This window comes from Seriola dumerili, unplaced genomic scaffold (assembly GCF_002260705.1).
Source record: "Seriola dumerili isolate Sdu_G_001 unplaced genomic scaffold, Sdu_1.0 BDQW01000052.1, whole genome shotgun sequence".
NCBI classification, from domain to species: Eukaryota; Metazoa; Chordata; class Actinopteri; order Carangiformes; family Carangidae; genus Seriola; species Seriola dumerili.
The window spans coordinates 20,347,226-20,367,822 of record NW_019174307.1 but is presented as its reverse complement, the minus strand read 5'-3'; the positions used below and the strand labels follow the sequence as shown (position 1 = coordinate 20,367,822).

The window sequence follows — 20,597 nt, the reverse complement described above, 5'->3', positions numbered from 1 at the left end:
AAAATATATTGTGTGAGCTGTGAGATGTGTTAGTTCTTCACAATGAAATATTTTAATATGCAGGTGATGAAAAAGTTGAAACTAACTTTGTCTCACAAGCAAAAGAAAGCAAGATTTTGGTTTCTTTTTTAGGTTGCAATCACGTTACTTTATGAATTTTGATGGATGGATATGTAAGTTATGTGAATCCGTGTATGTAAGTTATGTGAATCCGTTTTCTTTACTTTCTTTACTTTGAGATTTTTGTAAAATCATTTGAAAACATGCTGAATTATGGAGCTGATTTAATTTGAACTGCTTTGTAAATTCATGCTGATTAGACAGAAAATATAGGATATAACAAAAGTGTAACTCAATGTTGACAGGAAACAACCTGAAATTATGTGAAATCATGGACAGATTGATAAATAAAAATATTTAAATTTGTACTTAGATTTGTTGAGTGCATACATCCACCAGGGGCTCACATTAGGCCCATTTTGTTAAACCAGGTGACGCCTGGCTGCAGATACACATGAAGTGACAGTGTTAACATTATGAATTGAGCCTTTAAAAGGTGTCTGCACAAAGCTGCATGAAATTCTGCTACAACAGGAAGTAGGCAAAATAATCTACACAATAAAAGTGCATATTAATTACATACTAACAATTTAATGCTACAAAAGTTACTCAGTTGCATGCCTTTAATATTATAAATCCTATAGAGTGAATATGTGTCATCATTTTAGGATCCCACTGACATACTAAAATATTTCTTAAAGGAATCCTCCAATAGTTTGGGAACAGATCTAGCTTGTTAGCTGCTTATTAATCTCAACTCTGAGTGCAAGAGCAAAGATTAATATTCATAATTTTAAGAAAACCATATGAAAGTGATTTTAATTTGCCATTTCTTTAATTTAGAAATAAAAGCTAAAGGAGTGGGTGAGGTGTTTGAAGTTGTGTCTTTAAGGATTTAGACCAGTGTATAAAACTATATATAGCAACCAATAAAATCATGCAACTGTGATGTAATAAAGAACAAACACTCCTGTATCGTAACGTTTTGAGCAGGTTCAGCAGATGAATGTGTGAAACTACATGTCCTCTGCCAGGCACTTCAGTAACAGTGACACACTGTAGAGAAAGAATGCAGATATGACAAGTATTGACTTTGCAGGGGCAGGAGTTATTTTTAAGCCTAAGTGCATACCAGGGACAGCAACTGTGGCAAGCAACAGTTTTCACGGGGAGAAAGGACCTTCACCACAGGACACTATTAATAACTCTTAATATTTAATAACTACAAAAGCATCTAATCCACACCAGAAGTGTTTCACAAACACAGACAACGAGTCTTATTGCATAGAACTTTTATTCAATTTCAGACAGTCAAACTTCTCAAAATTTTGAAGACTTTAAAAAACAATTTTCACAAAGAGATCAAACCCATCAGAGCCCAAGTGCATGATCACCACATTTCCCTTCACATAGAGGTATAAATAAGGGGGAAGGGAGAAGAAAGGAAAATCCAGGTTTGTCCTCCACTCACACAGCAGCACACTGCAGGAAGAGATCAGAACATGCAATTAGTATTTCACATTTCTGCTAGTACACAGTTAATGAAGCCGTATTCAAGAGCTTTAAACAGCTGAGACTTACACTTCAGCTTCCTATTCATTAGTTGCAAAATTGTGATGTCAATTGAAAATTAAAAAGAAACCCAAGATAAGGTCGAAGGCTGAGGCCTGGATTTATTATCATAGAACAGAAACGTGTCCAGTGATTCAGCTGGTGCCACAAATACGACCTACTACACATCAGCACAATGATTCTTCCTCCAGCCGACTGACTAAAGACTTCTCATTTACAAGAGCAAGTGAGCATGAAGGCTGCAACATGAACCGAGCTGCAGGGCTTCGGGCGCGTTTCATGTGTAGTCATGTAACTACTGATGAGACCTGCCCCCACCATCCTGCTCACCACAAACACACCCAGCTCCCGATACATGATGTCCCAGCCTGTTACTGCAGTTAGTGCACAACAATGGCTGAAATCAGCAATAGCCACGAGCCACAACTGACCCAGTGAGAGGGACGGGACGCTGTAAACAGCCTGGTGCATACAGATGCAAATGTCCACAATTCAGTTTAGATCTGAACTGACTTATCAATTAAAACAGATAATCAGCAACTTCAGCAAACTATTATTTATCAATTTAACCAAAATAAAAAATAAAAAAAAGAAAAGGGGGGCTTTACTTGCTTCTCAAAGGCAGATTCGCTCATTTGACATGCACTCAGAGCAATTTATTAGGAACACCATACTCCAGTCTCCTGACCTCTCAAGGTGTTACTGTCTGCAGAACGGCTGCTCACTGGATGCTTTTATTTTTTGCATCAGTCCTTTAGTTAAATTAAGTCGTCATTTACATGGGTTAGAGAGCGAAGGTCTACTCAGACTTCCATTAGCCAAATTTTACCAGCTGAAGGTAGGATTCACATTCAGAGGGCAAAGTGTGGCCTCCAGGAAATCTCTCATTAGTATCACTATATAAAGAAGGTAAGTGAAGGTTAATCAAACCATTCATGCTGTTGCCTCCCCAAAAATTACCACTTCACTCTAACCTATTTGTGAATCAGACTAAGCTTCATACATGAAAGCCAGTTTAAAGACTGACACGTAATCAGTTTAGAAAGGACAGATTAAATATTTCAGTTTTGCTTTACATTGATTAGATTTATTTAGAAGTGTCATTATTCTGGTGGCTCAGCTTGAACCCCAACAACAATGGATGAATCATTAACAGCTGAGGGACACAAGCAACCCAGCATGAGGAAATTATCCAGCTGCAAACAAACCAGATGATGGGACACTAAAAATAAAAATTACCTGCGAGTGTTTGAGCTTGTAACAGTTGAATGTGATACTTACCACACACACACAAAATGGAGTGGTTAAATCTTGAATCCAAGTGCCCTCATGCAATCTTTATGTGCCTCAATTAGTTTTGCACAGTTTTCCTCTCCCTTTTCAATGATGCTGTGGGGCAAAAAACACGAGGCATTAATAAATATTTTAGCCGTTTTCACTCCGAAGAAGTAGTGTTTCAGTCTCTCAGGCTAAATACTTACCAAGCATCTCTGACTTTCTTTGTTTCCGGACAAGCACAGCATGGCTTCAGTGGCTTCTTCTGCTCAGTGCTCTCAGTCACAGGAGCAGACTCCATGCTGGCTGCAGACACAGTCGACATCTTCAGGCTGAAGAGAAACGAGGAGATGCATTCACTGAACCGGCAGACTTGGAATTTAGAGTGGAAAACTTTATCATTAGATGAGTGCATTTACTCTCAGATGTTGTGCATTTTGCAATATTAATGGCCACTTCTTGTTTTGCATCCAACTTTTCAGAGAACAAGCCCTGGTCTATTCACACAGATGTTTCTAATTAACTCAGCTCGTCAGCTCACAGAAGACAATTTGACCTGTAGTAGGACAGGCTCAGGTGCAAACAACAACATTGGATTCCATGTAGTCGTTTTGGGGGATTGGTAATTGGCATACTGGCTCACTGTTAGCTTTCTCAAATAACACTGATGTTATTAGTAACACCCATGCTTTTCCCTAACAGGACATGTCCTGTTTATGTCCAAGTGGAGTTACTTAGTTTTATTGTTGAATCAATTAGTTCAAATTAAAAACAAAGAAAAAAAAAAGTCAATTAATAAAACATTAAAACAAAGGAAACCGACAAATTCTCAACCTCAGAAGTGGGACAAAGGCATATTTAGTATTTGCTTGAAAAATTAAAATCACATTAAAATAATTGATTGTCAATGAGTTGTTTCAAACATTTAAAGCACACACAGGAAAAAAAGCCAAACTTCTCAGTTCCAGCAACTAAATGTAAAGATTTGATGTTTTTATTCTACACATATATTAAACTGATTATTTTGGTTTTGCAATGACTATACCAAGCAGTAGAACAGGCAGTCACTATTCTGTCGTTTTAGACAAGTCGATTAATTGATTAATAATCTAGAGACTGAATTGATAATTAAAATAGTTGTTCGCTGCAGAACCTAGAAATTCTAGGTAAATGAAGGTGAAAGTACTCGACGGATTAGATCATGATAATAAACTTTGTTACTGATCCACTCGCATAATACCCACACAGTGACATTGGAGGAGGCTGAAATGATGTAACGTTAGCTAATATGAAACAATCAACTGGTCGACACACACAACACTGACACTAACGGGACGAGAATTACAGTTTAGAAATATCCCCTTTTTTGTCATGTGAAAGTCGAGGATAAACTCTGAACAGAACTAGATGGGTTTTACCAGCTTTAACTACCGGTTTGGAGACATTGCATAAGGCTCATGAAGTTAGCCGACAGTAGCTAATATGATGCTAACAAACAAGTTCACATAAACGCTCGTTCGCCGTGCCACGGCAGATGACTGACGCGATTGAATTAACAACAAAGCACAGCACAGCACAGTTGAGTATTTAAAACAGTGGATATTAAAACATGTTACGTAACTTACTTGTATGGAGTCCGGCTGGTAGATGCTTCACCTTCAAAATGAACGGTAAGAACGTCCCCACGTGTTCCGATTTTATACAAACTCACGTGCTCAAAAGCGTCAGCGAAGGCTTCTGGGAAATGTAGTACTTTCCAACAATGGCGGGAAGAGAATGGAAATTGCAACGATTTACAAGAAAGGTAACAAAAATAGCTCGATAAATGGCAAGACTAGAGCATATGAATATACTATTAGGACGTTGAATACATATTGTGATATTTCTTGACAATAATCTGCACAAAATGTTGTTTTTGTGTTGAGTGAAAGTTTATTTTTGACCCTGAAAACATTTGTTTGAGAAAAACAATCATGACTGGATTAACCTCCTATAGGGCCAAACTAACAAATACTCATTAAATCATTTCAAGAACTTTCAAACAGAAATGCCACAAATTTTAGTATATCGAGTATATTTGAGATGCTTTTTGACCGTTGGTCAAAAAAAACAAAGCATTTTGAATACGTTAACTCAGGTACCAGGGGAAAAATCTGTCATTTTTCAGTATTTTCTGCCATTTTATTCACTGAAAAATCAATCCCTTATTAAAGAAAATAATTGCCAGACCTTTTGATAATGAAAGTAATTGTTGGTTGCAGTCTTACAGTTCTCCTGTGATGGAGTAATGCTACTTTATCCAAGGTTTTCTGTGTTTACTTGTCAGAAAAACAAAAAGCATCTTCATAAAATGCATCTTCACAACTAATGAAAACAAAATAAGCCAGAGACAGAAACCCTCTTCAAGACCAGGGCCAAAAGATGGAGGATGTCAACATTGTTGATATTGTACTTCAGTGCTGCAATTTCTAACATATCTGCAAATATTCAAATTATGTCGAAATACCTTACTACAAAAGTGAAACTAAACTAGTAAACTAAAAGCAAGTAAGTGAGGTTTGATTTAAAAGAGTATTAAATCTTTTTTTATTATGCTAAAACTCTCTTTTTTGTCAAATTCTTTTCTACATTTTTCATCGTTTGAAATTAGCATAATAGGCACCACAGGCAAATTAAGGCTGTAACTAATGATTTTTCACATTTTAATTGTCAATTAACCTGCTCATTATCTTCTCATTAGTCAGTGAAACAGTGAACAAAGCCTGTAATGAATCCCAGAGTCTAAGGTGACCTCTGTCTTGTTTAGTCTGACCAACAGTTTACAATGATATAAAACACAAGAAGTAGTATTTTGAAGCAGTATCACAGTAATATTGTGTACTTGTATTACATTTCCATTGGGTATTACACAGGACAATAAGGAAATGTTTTACATTTTTATGATAAATGTCTTAAATTATTAATTTATTATCAAAAATCGTTGTGACTTTTTGTTAATTGACCTGTTGTTTCAGCACTACACTGATGTATGTCCCTGTAAAATATCAAAATGTGTAACTGTACAAGTGCTTTTACTGATAATTAGTGATAATTAAAGAATAAAGAACTGTCTGAGTTGAAAATGAGCCACCACACAGAATTACTGTGCCAGCTGCTTTGGCAGATATATTCTGTTCTGTAAAAATATATTGCTGATGGGTACAATATACTTACACTACAGTGGCTTGGGAGTTTTGTAATATAAAAAATCTTCATTTTCTGTCCAACAATAGTGAAGGTATGTGTGTTTTCACATGTCTGCTGGGTATACAGCGCGTCAGCACAGCAAAGCAGTGCGTAAGCAGAAGCACTGAGTCACTTATTCTAGTTTGAGGCCAGCTGTGTGCTAGATAAATGAGCAAGTAAGCATATTGCTCTGTACTCTGTGATAGATATGCACCTTCATTTGAAACATACCCTTCTGCAGTCTTTGCTGTTCTTTTCACAGGATTAGAATCCATATAGTGTGGCACTTCATGAAAACACATGCTGAATATACAAGTGGCATTTAAATACCTTTTTAATTCACTGTAGGTTTTATCTGAAGTTTGTCTTTGTTTTGGTCTTTCCTGTAGAAATCTGCCCCCTGAAGGAGGAGAGGTGTAGGTCCACAGCCGAGGTCCTGATCGTGTGCCACCTCCTCTGCCTGTCTGCAGAAAGCCTCCAGCAACATCTAGAAAAGCAGAAGTGTAAGCAATCTTTGTCTGTCTTCTTTTTATTGGTATTTGCCCCGCAGCAAACAAATGTTCTCCCTGTATATTCTAATAAGCCTTGTCCCGTGTTGGAACAGCACATCACATACCAACACACAAAACAATACAAGGCAGTAATGATGCTGACCCCGTAGAGAGGTCCAGTGTCTGCGAAAGTCACTGAGAAACATTTCACTTGCTCTGAGCAGCTACTGTTTAGGGTACAGAGAAGAGACAGTTTCTACAACAGCACGTTTTCAAATACTTAAATGGGCCATCATTATAATTTCATGTGACCTCTTGTGGTTGTGTGAGTAATGACAGAAGTTAAGACGTAAGTATTGGGACGTTATATCGCCGCAAAACTTCTTAGGGAGGATGATTTGGTTTGCAAAGTGTCTGTATATATAAAAAAAATATTGGTTTCTTTTAACCATGACCATAATCTTTACTTAACTTTAATCAATTAACACTTGTAGTTTCCTGTATTGTACTTAACCAGACTTTAACCGTAGAAAAACAATTTTCTCCGATTTAGTCATTTTTGTCAACCTGTTTAGAGACTGGGTTGGTAGCAAAGTCCTCTTTCACTCAGCCAGATGTTGTTGCCGGAACAAGATTATTATGTTATTTGAAATTTGTAGTTTGGATTTAATGCCTACCAGTTACAAACTACAATAGGTATGACATCTGATGATTTTCTAATCCGCTTTATCTAGTTCAGGGTCACAAGGGGTTGAAGCCTATTTCAGAACACACATCAGACTAGACACAGTGTTCACCTGGACAGGTTGGCAGACTATCACATCACACTGTGTTTTCCAGTCGCATTTCAAAATCTGAACCAAAAGAAAACCCTCTGCCTGTGGAATTTATCCATATATAATCTGGGAAAAGTTGCTGTTTTTCTTTCATATAGTCACTTCTGGTGTTTCCTGTGCCTCTCTACTACTGTCCTAAAAACAATCATCTCAGAAAATGTCGCATTATTAGACATCTCATCCCACGCACTAAGCTGCCAGTAATTCACCCACTGACATGACCCCTCAGTTAATCCCACCATGCTGCTACATCCTGTAATATCATTTTTGTTTTTCAATTCTCAAACTTTGCTTGCAACGAATCCCACCGACCTTCCAAGAAAAAGTGAAAAGATCCAGATTAATAAAACGAAAAGATTCAGATTAATAAAATCCCAATATTCTACTCTGTGTAATCCTCAAAATGAAACATTTCAGCGTGTGTTTTGTTTTGCTGCTGATGTGAGATGTGCAAACAAACAACACAGGAGCTGGCTCGGAGCCGCGAGCATATATACAGCATCAGGTAACACGGTACAGTGTTTAATTACATCCCTGGTAGAGACAGCCCAGACTGAACTTGTCCCTGCACACGCTGCCAGATGTCTAGTTCGCATGACAATAATTGTGATCCCCTCCACACACACGCACACACACACACACACACGCACGCACACACATATGCCATTGTCTTCAGTATTAATGTGAGCTGGACCTTACCCTCTTGACATGACTTGATTCATGTGGGGATGAGACACAGATACTGAATAGTTGATGAGCTGGGAGAAAAAGAAAAGAAGTGGATGGGGTTGGGTGGGACACGAAATAGAGAGAGGCTGACGGAGAGGGAGAGGGAGGGAGAGAGAGGGAGAGAGGGAGGGAGCAGGAAGGCGGGTATCCACTCGCCTCGCTCCACACAGCTTCAATAAGCCCTGAGGTTGGGAGCCTTGATGGAAAATTACCTTGTGACCAAGAGGGGAGGTCAGGACTGGTAGAGTCAGACTCCACTCCTCCTGAGAAGAAGAAGAAGCAGCAGCAGCAGCAGCAGCAGCAGCAGCAGAGGGAGGATGGCCTGTGCGTTCGGCTGATCACAGGGCAGCGAGGTTGGGCCATGGAGAAACTAAAAGGTCCCGCCGAGGGATGCACTATGGCCACCTGTGGATGGAGAGCCCTGCTTCTCCCACAGCTGAACAGACAGTCGCTGTACGTGTACGGCAGCGAAGTGGCCGTGGAGAAGGAATGCATCCGACAGCTGGAGAGCGGAGTCTTTGTCATTCACCCTTTCAGCCTCATGAGGTATTTAATATATCTGATAGATTCAGGCCAGTCCTGTACCGAGACACTACCCACACTGTTAGTGTGACTCTATCTTGTAAAGTTGTGCAGTTTCACTAAGTTTTTGTGGGTAATTATTTGCTTCATTTTTCTCCTGGGATTTATACAGTGTTACCTTATCTCATCTTGTTATTTTCATCCATGTTACAGCTGAAATGATGAGTCCTTCAATTGATTAATCATAAATTAATAGAAAATAGGAACAATTTTGATAATTAATATTTTTTTTAAAAGTGACAAACGTTTTCTAGTTCCAGCTTCTCACTTTCACAGATTTGCTGTTTGTTTATGGGAAAACAAGCAACTTAATTGTAACACCTTTCTGACATATTATAGAATAAACAATTGGTCAATTAATTTAGAAAATAATCAATAATGAAAATAATCATTAGTTGCTGCCCTGCTCCATATTTTTGCATATTGCATTATTAATTAGTATAAAGCATGATAACAATGCAACAATTCATTATGACAATGATTTGTGTTGCACTAAACCTTTTGCAGATGTGAAAACAAATATAGAAACAGATGCAGTGTAACTGCAACATCTAAGAAAAACATGTAAAATAAAAGAGCAACTAAAATTAGAAAATCAATAAATGAAAATTAAAATGATTGTTACTCTCATTACTCTGTGAGGTGAATTTAAGGATAATAGCTGAGGATTAGAAGAGGGGAAAAAACAGATGGATCAAATGGCTGCTTTAAGAACATGCTTTCATAGACGGCTGGTTTTGCATTATCCATGCAGTACTGTTGTTATTAGTGCGTAAGGCGATCAGTTGGAGTGAAAACAAAGAAGGAAAGAAACAATTGGGATCAGAGAGCAGAGCTATTTGAGCCTGGATATTGAACCCTGGCTGAGGATGTGTGCTGTTACAGTATCAGAGAAAATCAGCTTCCCTTACCGGCTGCAGCACGACTGTCTAATGAGTCCTTCTGGCAAACGAACTGAGGGTTACTCAAAAGTCACACATGCCCACACTCGCGTATGTCTGTCTGATGTTTTCCCTGTAGGAGTTACTACATCATGTGCATGATGGCCATCACGTTTCTGAACCTGATTGGGATTCCCATGGAGATAGCTTTTCTGGATGGAAACAGCGGGCTGGCGTGGGAAGGATTTAACGTGTTCTCAGACACGCTGTTCCTGATAGATGTGGCTCTGAATTTTCGGATGGGCATCATAACAGAGGACGGGGAGGTGAGAGTGGCTGTACTCTATTTTCAGACACAATCTGGAAGACTATAATCCCTGCGCAGACAAGCACGTACAATCCATCTCTGCCCCATCTGTAATCTACTCAATACACGAAAGGCTAGATTAACAAACTCCACCCCTCATCTCCTGGACATGGGCGAAATTGGCACTTGTTGTTTGATTTTATAACAGGGATTATTGTATTGGATGAATGAGAAGTATAACGTTTCCAATTAAGTATTATGCAGACTATATCCTGTTTGTTTTCATCTGCTCATGCTTTGTGACTTCTATCTTGCCAATCACAAATTGCCCATCTGTGTTGTTTTCACGTCTGTGGTGTTTACTCTGGACCGCACAAGCATCTGGTTTTGCCAGATTTATCCTCGGTCGGTTTCTGCCCAGTTGAAATATTCATGCATGAGCTTCAGCAACAATCCTACATCGCTGTCAAATTAATTCAGATTTTCTTTGAGGACGCTGCTCATCTCATGCCAGCATCACCGTCTCCCTTCGTTTTGGACAAACTCCCACAATGTTGTTTCTGTTCAAGTGTTAAATTATACATCTGATCGTGGCACGTGCTGCACAGCGTCTTCATCCATCTGCTCAATCTGCCGCTTTGTTCTTTTTCGCAGGAAGCTATTCTGGACATCAAGCGGATCCGAGTCAGTTACCTGAGGACATGGTTCATACCGGATGTTATAGCTGCTTTCCCAATCGGCTACATTCTGCTGTTTGCGGTAATAATGAACAGACTGTTGAAGCAGCAAAAAGCCAACAGTGTGCTGCAGCGTTTGTCACTTCACAAAGCAATCGTGCACTTAATTTTACATAATTTGTTCATGGTTTATTAGCAGTCATAAAAGTTCTTTACAGACAGGAAGTAATGAAGAAAAGGAAATGAAATGATGAGTTTAATAAACTTAAGACTATAATGATATAAATAAGTATAAAAGAAGAATAATAAATACATACATTTTTACTTCTACTATCCCAGGACTTGCAGTACCACAACGATGACAACCCCTCCAAGACCAACAAGATGATGAGGATACTGATGTTTGTGCGGATCCTCAGCTTGATCCGACTCGCTCGAGTGTCCAGACTCGTCAGGTTCTTCAACGAAGTGGAGAAAGTAAGTTCACACGCCCGACCGTCTTCAAAGCTCATCCCTGAAACTCAATCAACCTTTTCTCCCGCCTGCAGATACCTTACCAGGCCGGGCTCCGATGACAAATCTGACTTTGGCCACTTACAATGTCATTTGTAAAACGAGAGCTGGCTCACAGCTCATCGATCAACAATTGTATTATTTTTTATTTTTAGCAGAGTTTGTCTTTTTCTAAACACACGTACCCAAACTTAAGTGCTCAAGCAACCGAGGTCTGAAGAAAAGAAAAAAGGGATAGAAGAGCTCAAATTCACTTTGTTTATGTTCATGGTCACCTCATAATGAAACACAGTATATCTTGGCTCTCTTGATATTGCATAATGCATGTTGTCTGGAAGCCTTTAATCGGCAGCCAGCGCCTAAAATAAATTCTCTTGGTGTATGTTTTGGTGTCGTAGTGGATACTGAAGCCTCTCTCTTTGGAAATTGAAATAATTTACTTAATCCTCTTCGTTCCCGGGGGTGGACAGTGAAGCCACAGTGAGCTCCCTCCAATGCTCCCCATCCTTCCCTCCTTCTGATTTAAGTTCATCTTTGTTAGCTCGTCCAGAACGGCTCTGTGCCAGGTCATTTCTGCTCCGCCAGGTTTTCTTTTGCCTGGAGGAGTCAATCTCAGTGATACGATCTACCTCCATTTCAATCACAGGGTCCAGCCACTGCTGTGGCTTCTGTCACGATGTTCTTACTTTAGATTTTAATGTAGAATTCCAAGCTTGGGATTTTTTCCGGCCAGGAGATGCCACGTAGTTTCCTCAGGCTTCCACTGTGGTTTATTACAACCGGGAACCGTACATTAGTATGGACTTGACGTTGCTGTCATATAATTGGCCTTTTGCTATTTCGGCTGTGTTTCCACAATCTTGCATTGTGTCCTGATAAATAAGTGACGTTTTCAACAAAGTCAAGTGCTTCACCTTTTATTAAAAGTGGTGCTGAAAGTGTTGTATTGATTGTACATCACCAGAACTTTCGCATTGTTGGTGTTGCAACGTGTTTGCTTGGCAAAATATCAAATGTCACGCTTCTCTGTCTTCTCTTGTATGTTAAAGCTGATGGATGCAATAAATATTTTTGGTTACTTTATTTAATTAACTGTAAGATTGGGTTAGACCAGGCACACTGGAAAATGGAACAAAGGGTTAATCCAATCTCTTTTTCAGAGTTCTGGCCATCGCCCCCATTTATGATGGCAGCACTGTGCAATAAAGGGGATTCAGCAACATTTCAACTGCACTCACTTTTGGTTTTACCTGCAAATTAAGTGGTTTAGGTGATCTGGCTAAACTGTTGGCTTGTTTTACAGCCTGTCTGATCGTCTGACTGCTCATGTTTCTTGTCTTGTTGGACTTGGTTGTAGTGATGTTGTCATGTCATCAGCATTTACTTTGGTAAATACCAGGTTCTCATATCCGAAGGAAATAATGAACAAAACTATGAAAATTAGACCCAAGTTGTGATAAAGCAAAATAATCTTTCCTACTCTTTTATGGCAAGTTAAGGTCAAAACAAGGGACCTCAGGTCTGCATAATAAATACAACTCTGTCCATATTCTGCTCAACCTTTGTCTTCATGACTGCCAACATTTTTACATTGTTTTCAAGGTTTTTCTCTTTTCACAGTGGATGTTGAGTTACTGTAACTTAGCCACTGAGAAGACGTATTAACTCACTGTCCTAAACAAAAAAGATATTTTGATATTGTTGCAGGTGTGCCAGTGAGTGAGTGTATTCTGTTTGTACATAGTATAGACTTGGGAGAGGATAACGCCACAACGGTTCATGTTTTCATGTCATCTCTTTGCGGCAGGTGTCCAATGCAAACCTGGAGGTGGTCCGCCTCTTCTTCCGCATCTTGTCTCTGTTCATGATGATTTTCCTGCTGTGTCACTGGAACGGCTGCATCCAGTACTTTGTGCCCATGCTGGAGGAGTTCCCCACTGACTGCTGGGTCCGCAAAGAAAACCTGATGGTAAAACTCATTTCACAAAACGTTCTCTAGCTGAACACGGTGTGAATGATGACGGTTGTTGATGAGGTTTTTGTGAACGACGAGTAGGAGTCGTCAACTATCCACCGCAGGTTTCACCAGAAGTGCGCCTGTTAATAGTGTAAAATTGTTGCACAAAAGAACTTTGTGGTGCTTTAAACATCTACACCACACGCTGTGTTTTAAATTCATGTGAAGATTTGTTGTTGTTGCGAGATTAGAGGGTTATCCAGCTCCTCTTTGGACTTAGGTAACTCAAGTTTTCCCGTATCACGAAGCTGGCTCACTTTTAACCGGGTTATATCACCATGGCAACCCGTGCTGCAGGGCTAACCTGCACCGGAGCAGATTAACCTCAGTGGATCAGATCGAAACCTGTCAACAACCCAACTACTGACCAATCTGAACCAAATAATAAAGAGCAATAGATATCTGATCATGTGATACAGGGTTGATGCTTTCGGAGATGCTACTTACTATGACATTAAGAGACTTTGTGATGATAATTGGAAATAAAAGCTAAACCCTCTGAGGTATTTTATTAGAATAATAATCCCCAAACTGTTAAATATTTCCTGTTGTTATTAATTCAACGTGCCAGTCAGATTAACCTTATCAGACATCAACTACTTTTCTCCTCCTCTCTGCTCTCCTTTCTCTGAAATAGGCTGACGTCTCTTGTAAATTTTTTATGTGCATCAAAAATTATATAATAGTTTTTTTTATCATCAGACAATAAAGCAAAAAATACTCACTTTTCACTAAAGACCCTTTATAATAAATCCTTCGCTTTACGGTATATCCTTAGCTTTACTTTAATATTTGGAAATTATTATTATTAATGTTTCTACAGCTTCTTATTCTGTTCCAGTCATGTGACCATATTGTTTACAGTCACCTGGTGGAATACGACTTTCTGCTGTCACTATAACTGAATTTACCTGCAGGTTAACACTGGTTCAGCTTGTATCATATAAAGCACTTTATTCATGGTTCTCTGTCACATGAATGCAGTTACAGCCAGACAGGAAAACTCAGTTAACTGAACCAGCTGATAACCAGTTCAGTGATACTGGTTATCCAGGACGGTCGATGTAAGTTGGACTCAGTGAAGCCAGATAACCTCAAAAGGGCCAGACTAAGTTGTACAGGGCACAGATTTACAAATTATACCACTAATGATGAAAATATTTCTCCCAGAATGCCACAGTGATCGTGAAGTACTCATGGGGAGTTTTTCGAGCTCTCTCCCAGATGATTGCTCTCTCTTACGGCTCCATGGACGCTCCAACAAGTGAGAACTATTGATTTTCTTTATCCAGCACTAATAGCATTGAAGAACAGATGCATTACATTCTCCTTCAGATATAAATACACTAAATGAGCTGGAGTGTCGGCATCTTGTTCCCCAGACTATGTTGAAATGTGGATCGTCATGGTCAGCATGGTGTCCGGCTGTCTGATGTACACCGTCCTCGTGGCCAACGCTACAGCCATGATCGCCAACGTCGACCCGGCGGCCAAGGAGTACAAGAGCAAGGTCCTCCTGTGTGATAATATCTTAAACAGAAACATGTAATGAATTGACAGGTTGCAATTCAAACCCAAAATTCATTTTCTAATAATAATGATTTGTATTTGTGGTATTTGCTTGGGTTACAAAGGTTACAAAGATAAAAAAGATAAAACCAGTGGTGTAAGACAAAAGATATTATGAAAAGGGAATTAAAAACTGAATAAAAGACGGATAACAGTAAAATAAAAACTCAAATAAAATCAAGGTAACCTCTAAATGAATATGTGCTTTAAGATGTCACTGACTCACCAGAATATTTAACATTTGTTGAATATTGGTTAAACATTTGTTATATAAAATCTCTCAAATAATGAGATATATTATATTATATTATATTATATTACAGAGACCTTCTGATTTAATTATATCGTAGAAAATTTGATATTCACTTAATATTACACAAACTTTTGCAATTCATAGGAGTGAAGAATCAAAATAACAATTTGATTTATTTTATGCCTTTTAATTATTTAATGGTCTAATTATTAAGGTAATTTGGGGATTGAAATTTATATTTTCCATGTGATATTTCTTTATTTTCTTTATTATTAGTTGATATTTTCATTTTTTAATATTTCTTTTTATGAATGTAGTTATTTATCTTAGAGTCGTCAGTAGGAAACAAATGGGTCAAGGCTTGTTTTATTTCATTCATGCACAGTAACTCAGTCAGTGGCTCTCTGAAACTAACAACTAACAGTGATACATTATTATAATTATCATTATTATTATTATGATACATTATTATTATTATAATTATAAATTTGGTAGTGTAACGCTGTGTGTTAAAAGACTGTGACTGTCCACAGATGAGCCGTTTGGAGCACTACATGACCTTCATGAAGCTCCCACCTGAACTGCAGCTTCGCATCAACAACTACTACCAGGCTCGCTACGGAGGGAAGTGGTTTGATGAGAAGGACGTCATAGACACAGTGTCCTCGGCACTGAAAGAGGTACAGATTTGAACTAAAAGCTCATCTCTGGACTGCTGCATCCCATATTGATGCCTTTATAGTATGAAGTGCTGCGGTTCTTCCATGATAAGTGTATCTCAGAGGCAGAGTGGGGGATTCTGGAAACACCTCACCTACATCCCAGGTGCATGGAGAAGGGAAAGAGTCTGAAGAGCCCCTTCTTGATGGAAGCTGAAGTTGCAGAGCTGCATCTAGTTTTTATTTTCATGATGACTAAACCTGCAGTTATCTTATATACTTACAGACTTTTTTTGTTTGAGCAACCGTCATTAAATCCAAAGATATTCTATTAGCAACAATATGAAAAAGATAATGGCAGCAAATTCTCACATTTGAGAAGCTATAAACTGCTAATGTTTTGCACATTTTCTGTCTTTCAACTAAGTTTGTGAAGCTGCAGTGCAGGCAGTCTGAAACAAACTGAATTAAATGAAACCCATTTTAGTTATTTTAACAACCTCAGTATTTATGTGCAGATCACAGATTCTTTGTAACCTCACATTATTGACTCATTCATATACTTAGATATACATTACATATACATCTATATATATGTTATTCATTAAATGTCTTAATGTCATTCTTGCTTTATAGTCATTTAGTTGCTCCTGTTATTCATCTAAATTCTTTCTTTCATGTGAATTAAACATGTTTTATAATTATTTGTATTTATTTTTCAGCAAATCCTGATGGTGATGTGCAGCCGGCTGCTGAGAAAAGTGCCAATATTTCAGAGCAGAGATGAAAACTTCATCAATGCTGTCCTCCCCAAACTGGACTACGAGGTTTTCCAGGAGGGAGACGTCATCGTCCGACAGCACGTCCCGGGCGACCGCATGTTCTTCATCGACCACGGCCAGGTCCTCATGGAGACTGACTCCTACGAGAGGGAACTGTGTGATGGAGACTTTTTTGGAGGTGGGTTGGATTTACTCTTATTTTTGAATATCTGGAACATCGTGGAAAATATTTGTTGACATGAAAAAGCGATTTCCAGACAGCGATAGTCAGTGAATTTGAAGTGGGAGAGAAGGAATTAAAGGAACATCAGGGAATCTCACTTTAGAGACATTAACACCAGAATGTGTTTTACAACTCTGCTAAATGAACTGGAAATCAAACTGAGTACATCACATAATAAGTACAACAATAAGAACACCAGAGCGCTGTTTAAGTGTTACATAATGAACATAATGAACGAACAGAAACAACAAAAAGTGCTACAAGCCGTGTTTACATTTGTGTTTCCACTGTGTGAACACATCCAGGTACATTATGCATGAGGTGCATTAATTAATTTAAAATGACGTTTACAGCGGTTGATTCAGGTTGATATTCTGAGGTCAGTATAAATGTGTGATGACCAGTAGTGTGTGTTCAGTTTATCAAATTAATTGATTAACATCTCACAGTCGTTGAGGCTCAGTTCAGTCAAATCACAGAAGACCGTGCGGTATAATTAGATTAGTTTATGTTTCATTACCCCGACTCTGAGATATCTGTCTCTGAGGTTTCTGCCTCCACACCAATACAATGGACGTGAATGAAATTCCATATAGTGCTTAAAGCATTAAATTAAAACTGTGTCATTGTGACCTTGTGGTTAAGAGACATACTATACACTGATCACAATGTCTCTGCTTCAATGTGATTCCCACTCTCGTCACTCATTTCCTGTCACCTCTCCACACTCCTACTTTTTAATGAAGGTAAAAATGAAATAAAATAAGCAGCAACATGGTTTTCAAGAAACAGTATGTCAGAATGCAAAGAATATATTGTCAGTTTTTAAGGGATTATTTCTTTGGTGGAAAGTAGTTCCGGTAAAATTGTTCAAAAGCCCTGCAACAATAACTGCAACTAAAATAAATAATCCAAATTGTTAAATTGATGTTATTTTGTTGTTTGTTGGAACTTTGTCAGAGATGTGGCTCTCTGGTATCTAAACACTACGTCCAACAGAGGTTGTATATCACAGGGCTGTTAGCTTTGTAAACCACAGTCTCACTGGAGGAGGACATCACGCCAAACTCACTTTTAAAAATCTGTCGATTTTCTGTCTCACGAAAACATATAACAGTTACACTCTGGATAATCCACAGAGCTCGCTGTGAACAGGTTTCACTGGAACTACGTTCTACCAGAGGAACAGCTGACAGCTTGTTCTGTGGATTATCTATAGTAACAGGGATCATGTTTCTAGGAAAAGATGTTGCTCTCGTCATTTTTAGGTGCTGTGAGCTCCACAAACAAAACTACATTCCCCTCCATTGCATTGGGGAAAAAAAAGTCTCTGACAGATATTTCAAAACGTGGACAAATAAAAACAAAACTATCTGCATGTATGTATGCATGTACTATCTGTCTTTTTAAATTAATATATTAGATTATTGTGTATATAAGGGCAGTTTTTACAGGACGCTGGAACAGGTGCACACAGGAAGACATTACGCTTAAGCAGCTGCCATCTGGAGATTTAGTTAATTAGTTCACATCAATATATTTTAATTAACTAATAAATCAAAATTTATTTGGATTTAGATTTTAGTGTGATTTTGAAAGTTTATTCTTCTATTGCTTGTCACATATACATCTGCAAGCTTCTGTTTGTTAACGCAGGTGAGCACAGAGTTTGTTTTTTTCAATCACTGTCACACTAAAGTGAATAAATCTATCTTTTCCAATTTTGGGGGATTTATTTAATTCTCGGGCTTTAAGTGGGAACAGGTCCTAATCTTTTTGGCAGCAAACCTCAGCAGCGTTTAGAGCTAAGCAGGCTTCCCGAAACAACTCAGCTAAGTCTGGTTATTTAATTTAGGATTAATTGTCAGAGCTCATCCCCGTCATTAGGGTTTACTCGCTCATTAACCACGCTCTTGTGGTTCCCTCTGTGTGTACAACAGAGACGTGCGTGCTGACCAAAGGCAAACATCTGGCCACGGTGAAGGCGCTGACCGACTGCCAGTGCTTCTCTCTGTCCTGTAAGGACTTTCGGGATGTGCTGGAGGGCTTCCCAGATGTCAAGAAGGACTTAGAAAAAATGGTTCAGCTCAACTCGGATGGTGAGCTCGTATAAGAGCAAAAACAGTACTTGGACTTCTTTACTTTAGGAAAAGGACAGGAGGTGCGGAAATTTCCTGGACGATTTATGTTGTCATGGGATGGACAGTAAGACTGTGGCTGAGTCCTCATTAGGATATGTGGACACTTATTCATGGATGAGATGGACACTTTTAGTTTTCTGTCTTCTAAACTGTCAGTTATAAGCAATAAACAATAACCTCAACAGTAAAGACGGGTCAAACAGTTGATCTCTGCTTCCTTGTTGATGTTGCTATTTAGCATTGATGTTTGGAAAGTCAATGCATGTCTTAGTGACAAAACAAGACGGACTTAGTAAACACTGAAGGGACATTTTGATCCGCTTGTTTTTCCTTGTTTTGGCCGTAATTCCTATCAACACTGTACTCCTCGAGTTAACTGCTGAGATCTGCAAACATGTCAACGTTGTTGAAACAGAAGTGAGATTGGGAAAGAAACACAAGCGGTCAGACAAACATAGTTTTAAACAAATTACTACCCAACAGTTCAAAAATACTTCACTGTTAAACTGAACTCTGGTTCAACTTTGATCTTCAGTTAATTTAGATAATTTGGCTAAAGTTAAAACAGCAGCTGTCTGACTTCTTGTGTTTCTTCTCCCTCTGGACTTTGTTGTATCTATCAGCATGTTCATGAATGAGCATGAATGTCTGTACAAAATTTGAATCCATCCGTTTTTTTGTTGAGCTACCGTCCGAACGTTACCATCCCTGGACCTCCAATACTGAGTAAAAATACTGTATTGAGTATCAGCGAGTACGCAAGTCTATGCATTGATCCAACACCATGTAATTTATTAATAAACTTGGACAAAGTTACAGTTTTCCCAAAAATCAATTCTTATTAGCTGCCGTGAAACTGTAGCCTACACAGGAAGTTGATGTGTGCAGCCACCGGCAACTACTCCTTAAGAGCAGTGAAGAAGAATTGATTTCCGGTAAACAGCATAGAGTTACTTTTCTAATATTACACTGGAGAGTCCCACCAGTAAAAAGCCAACGTGTACAGTATGAAAGGCTTTAATTTCGAGGGGGCGGCTCTAGTGTTAGGACGACTAGTTATAGGGATTGTTATTCCTAGATTTATTTTTTTTTAATGATTGACAGTCAAATAATAATAAAAGAAATATTCTATGGCATTCATGTATCTGTTCATGTGTTACAGAAGGTTTAACCTGAGCCATGCCAGACAAACATGGACAGCAATCATATCACATCCGTACAGGATTAGTAGTGTACAGCCGCTGTAAGCTGTGAGGAAGGTAAAAAATCATGTTTGTCATTTTTCCTTTTCTCTAAAATGACATTTATTTTGAAGTAATATTACACGAGACAAGTTAATGCCAGTGTGAAAGCAACAAAAATAAAGCGGATACTGTAACATGATTATGAAACATCTGTGTGAGAACAGCAGGTGGTTTCCTCCTCGCCTCCCTTTCATCCAAACACGCACACGGTGCCCGAGGCCAGACGGTGTTTGTACTCGTAGAGGTAGTAGGAGGCTGGGGGGAAGTTGCACTTCATCTCCATCCTGCCCGGCACCACGTGGACGGCCACGCCGGACCCCAGCCCCTCCTGCAGCTTCTTCAGCATGCGTGAGGCCAGGTAGCGCCGCGCCCTGCCCGGGTCCTCCTCGATGGAAGCGTACACCTCAGGGGGCGGGTTGGGGATCTTCCACTCCAGGTCCACGATGAGCTGGTGGATGCGGCTCTTGTCCAGCGAAGTGGGAGTGTCACGGTAGCACGCCATCACATGGGGGATTGGAGCTTCAGACGCCACAGACAGGAAATTGTTGGGCTTCTGTTCTG

General features: G+C 39.0%; 2 protein-coding genes across 2 annotated transcripts; one reads left to right on the top strand and one right to left on the bottom strand.

Annotated features, from left to right (window-relative positions):
• Positions 1–1,335: 1,335 nt before the first annotated feature.
• LOC111218542 (cytochrome c oxidase copper chaperone) lies at positions 1,336–4,601 on the bottom strand. Its single transcript, XM_022740894.1, has 4 exons — positions 4,533–4,601; positions 3,114–3,239; positions 2,914–3,021; positions 1,336–1,542 (listed from the first exon to the last, which is right to left on the bottom strand). Exons 2-3 carry the CDS (start codon positions 3,230–3,232, stop codon positions 2,937–2,939), a joined length of 204 nt encoding a protein of 67 aa, XP_022596615.1. The 5' UTR covers positions 3,233–3,239; positions 4,533–4,601; the 3' UTR covers positions 1,336–1,542; positions 2,914–2,936.
• A 3,830-nt stretch (positions 4,602–8,431) lies between these two features.
• LOC111218654 (potassium/sodium hyperpolarization-activated cyclic nucleotide-gated channel 2-like) lies at positions 8,432–19,928 on the top strand. Its single transcript, XM_022741058.1, has 10 exons — positions 8,432–8,734; positions 9,791–9,977; positions 10,613–10,717; positions 10,975–11,112; positions 12,956–13,117; positions 14,336–14,429; positions 14,548–14,675; positions 15,521–15,667; positions 16,369–16,606; positions 18,592–19,928. Exons 1-10 carry the CDS (start codon positions 8,550–8,552, stop codon positions 18,762–18,764), a joined length of 1,557 nt encoding a protein of 518 aa, XP_022596779.1. The 5' UTR covers positions 8,432–8,549; the 3' UTR covers positions 18,765–19,928.
• The last annotated feature ends 669 nt before the right edge of the window (positions 19,929–20,597 follow it).

Coding starts and splice junctions, on each gene's coding strand:
- LOC111218542 (XM_022740894.1), bottom strand. CDS start 3,232: ATGTCGACTGTGTCTGCAGCCAGCATGGAGTCTGCTCCTGTGACTGAG. Junction 3,022..3,113: donor AAGAAAGTCAGAGATGCTTG/GTAAGTATTTAG, acceptor TTTGCCCCACAG/CATCATTGAAAAGGGAGAGG.
- LOC111218654 (XM_022741058.1), top strand. CDS start 8,550: ATGGAGAAACTAAAAGGTCCCGCCGAGGGATGCACTATGGCCACCTGT. Junction 11,113..12,955: donor TCTTCAACGAAGTGGAGAAA/GTAAGTTCACAC, acceptor TCTTTGCGGCAG/GTGTCCAATGCAAACCTGGA. Junction 14,676..15,520: donor CCAAGGAGTACAAGAGCAAG/GTCCTCCTGTGT, acceptor GACTGTCCACAG/ATGAGCCGTTTGGAGCACTA.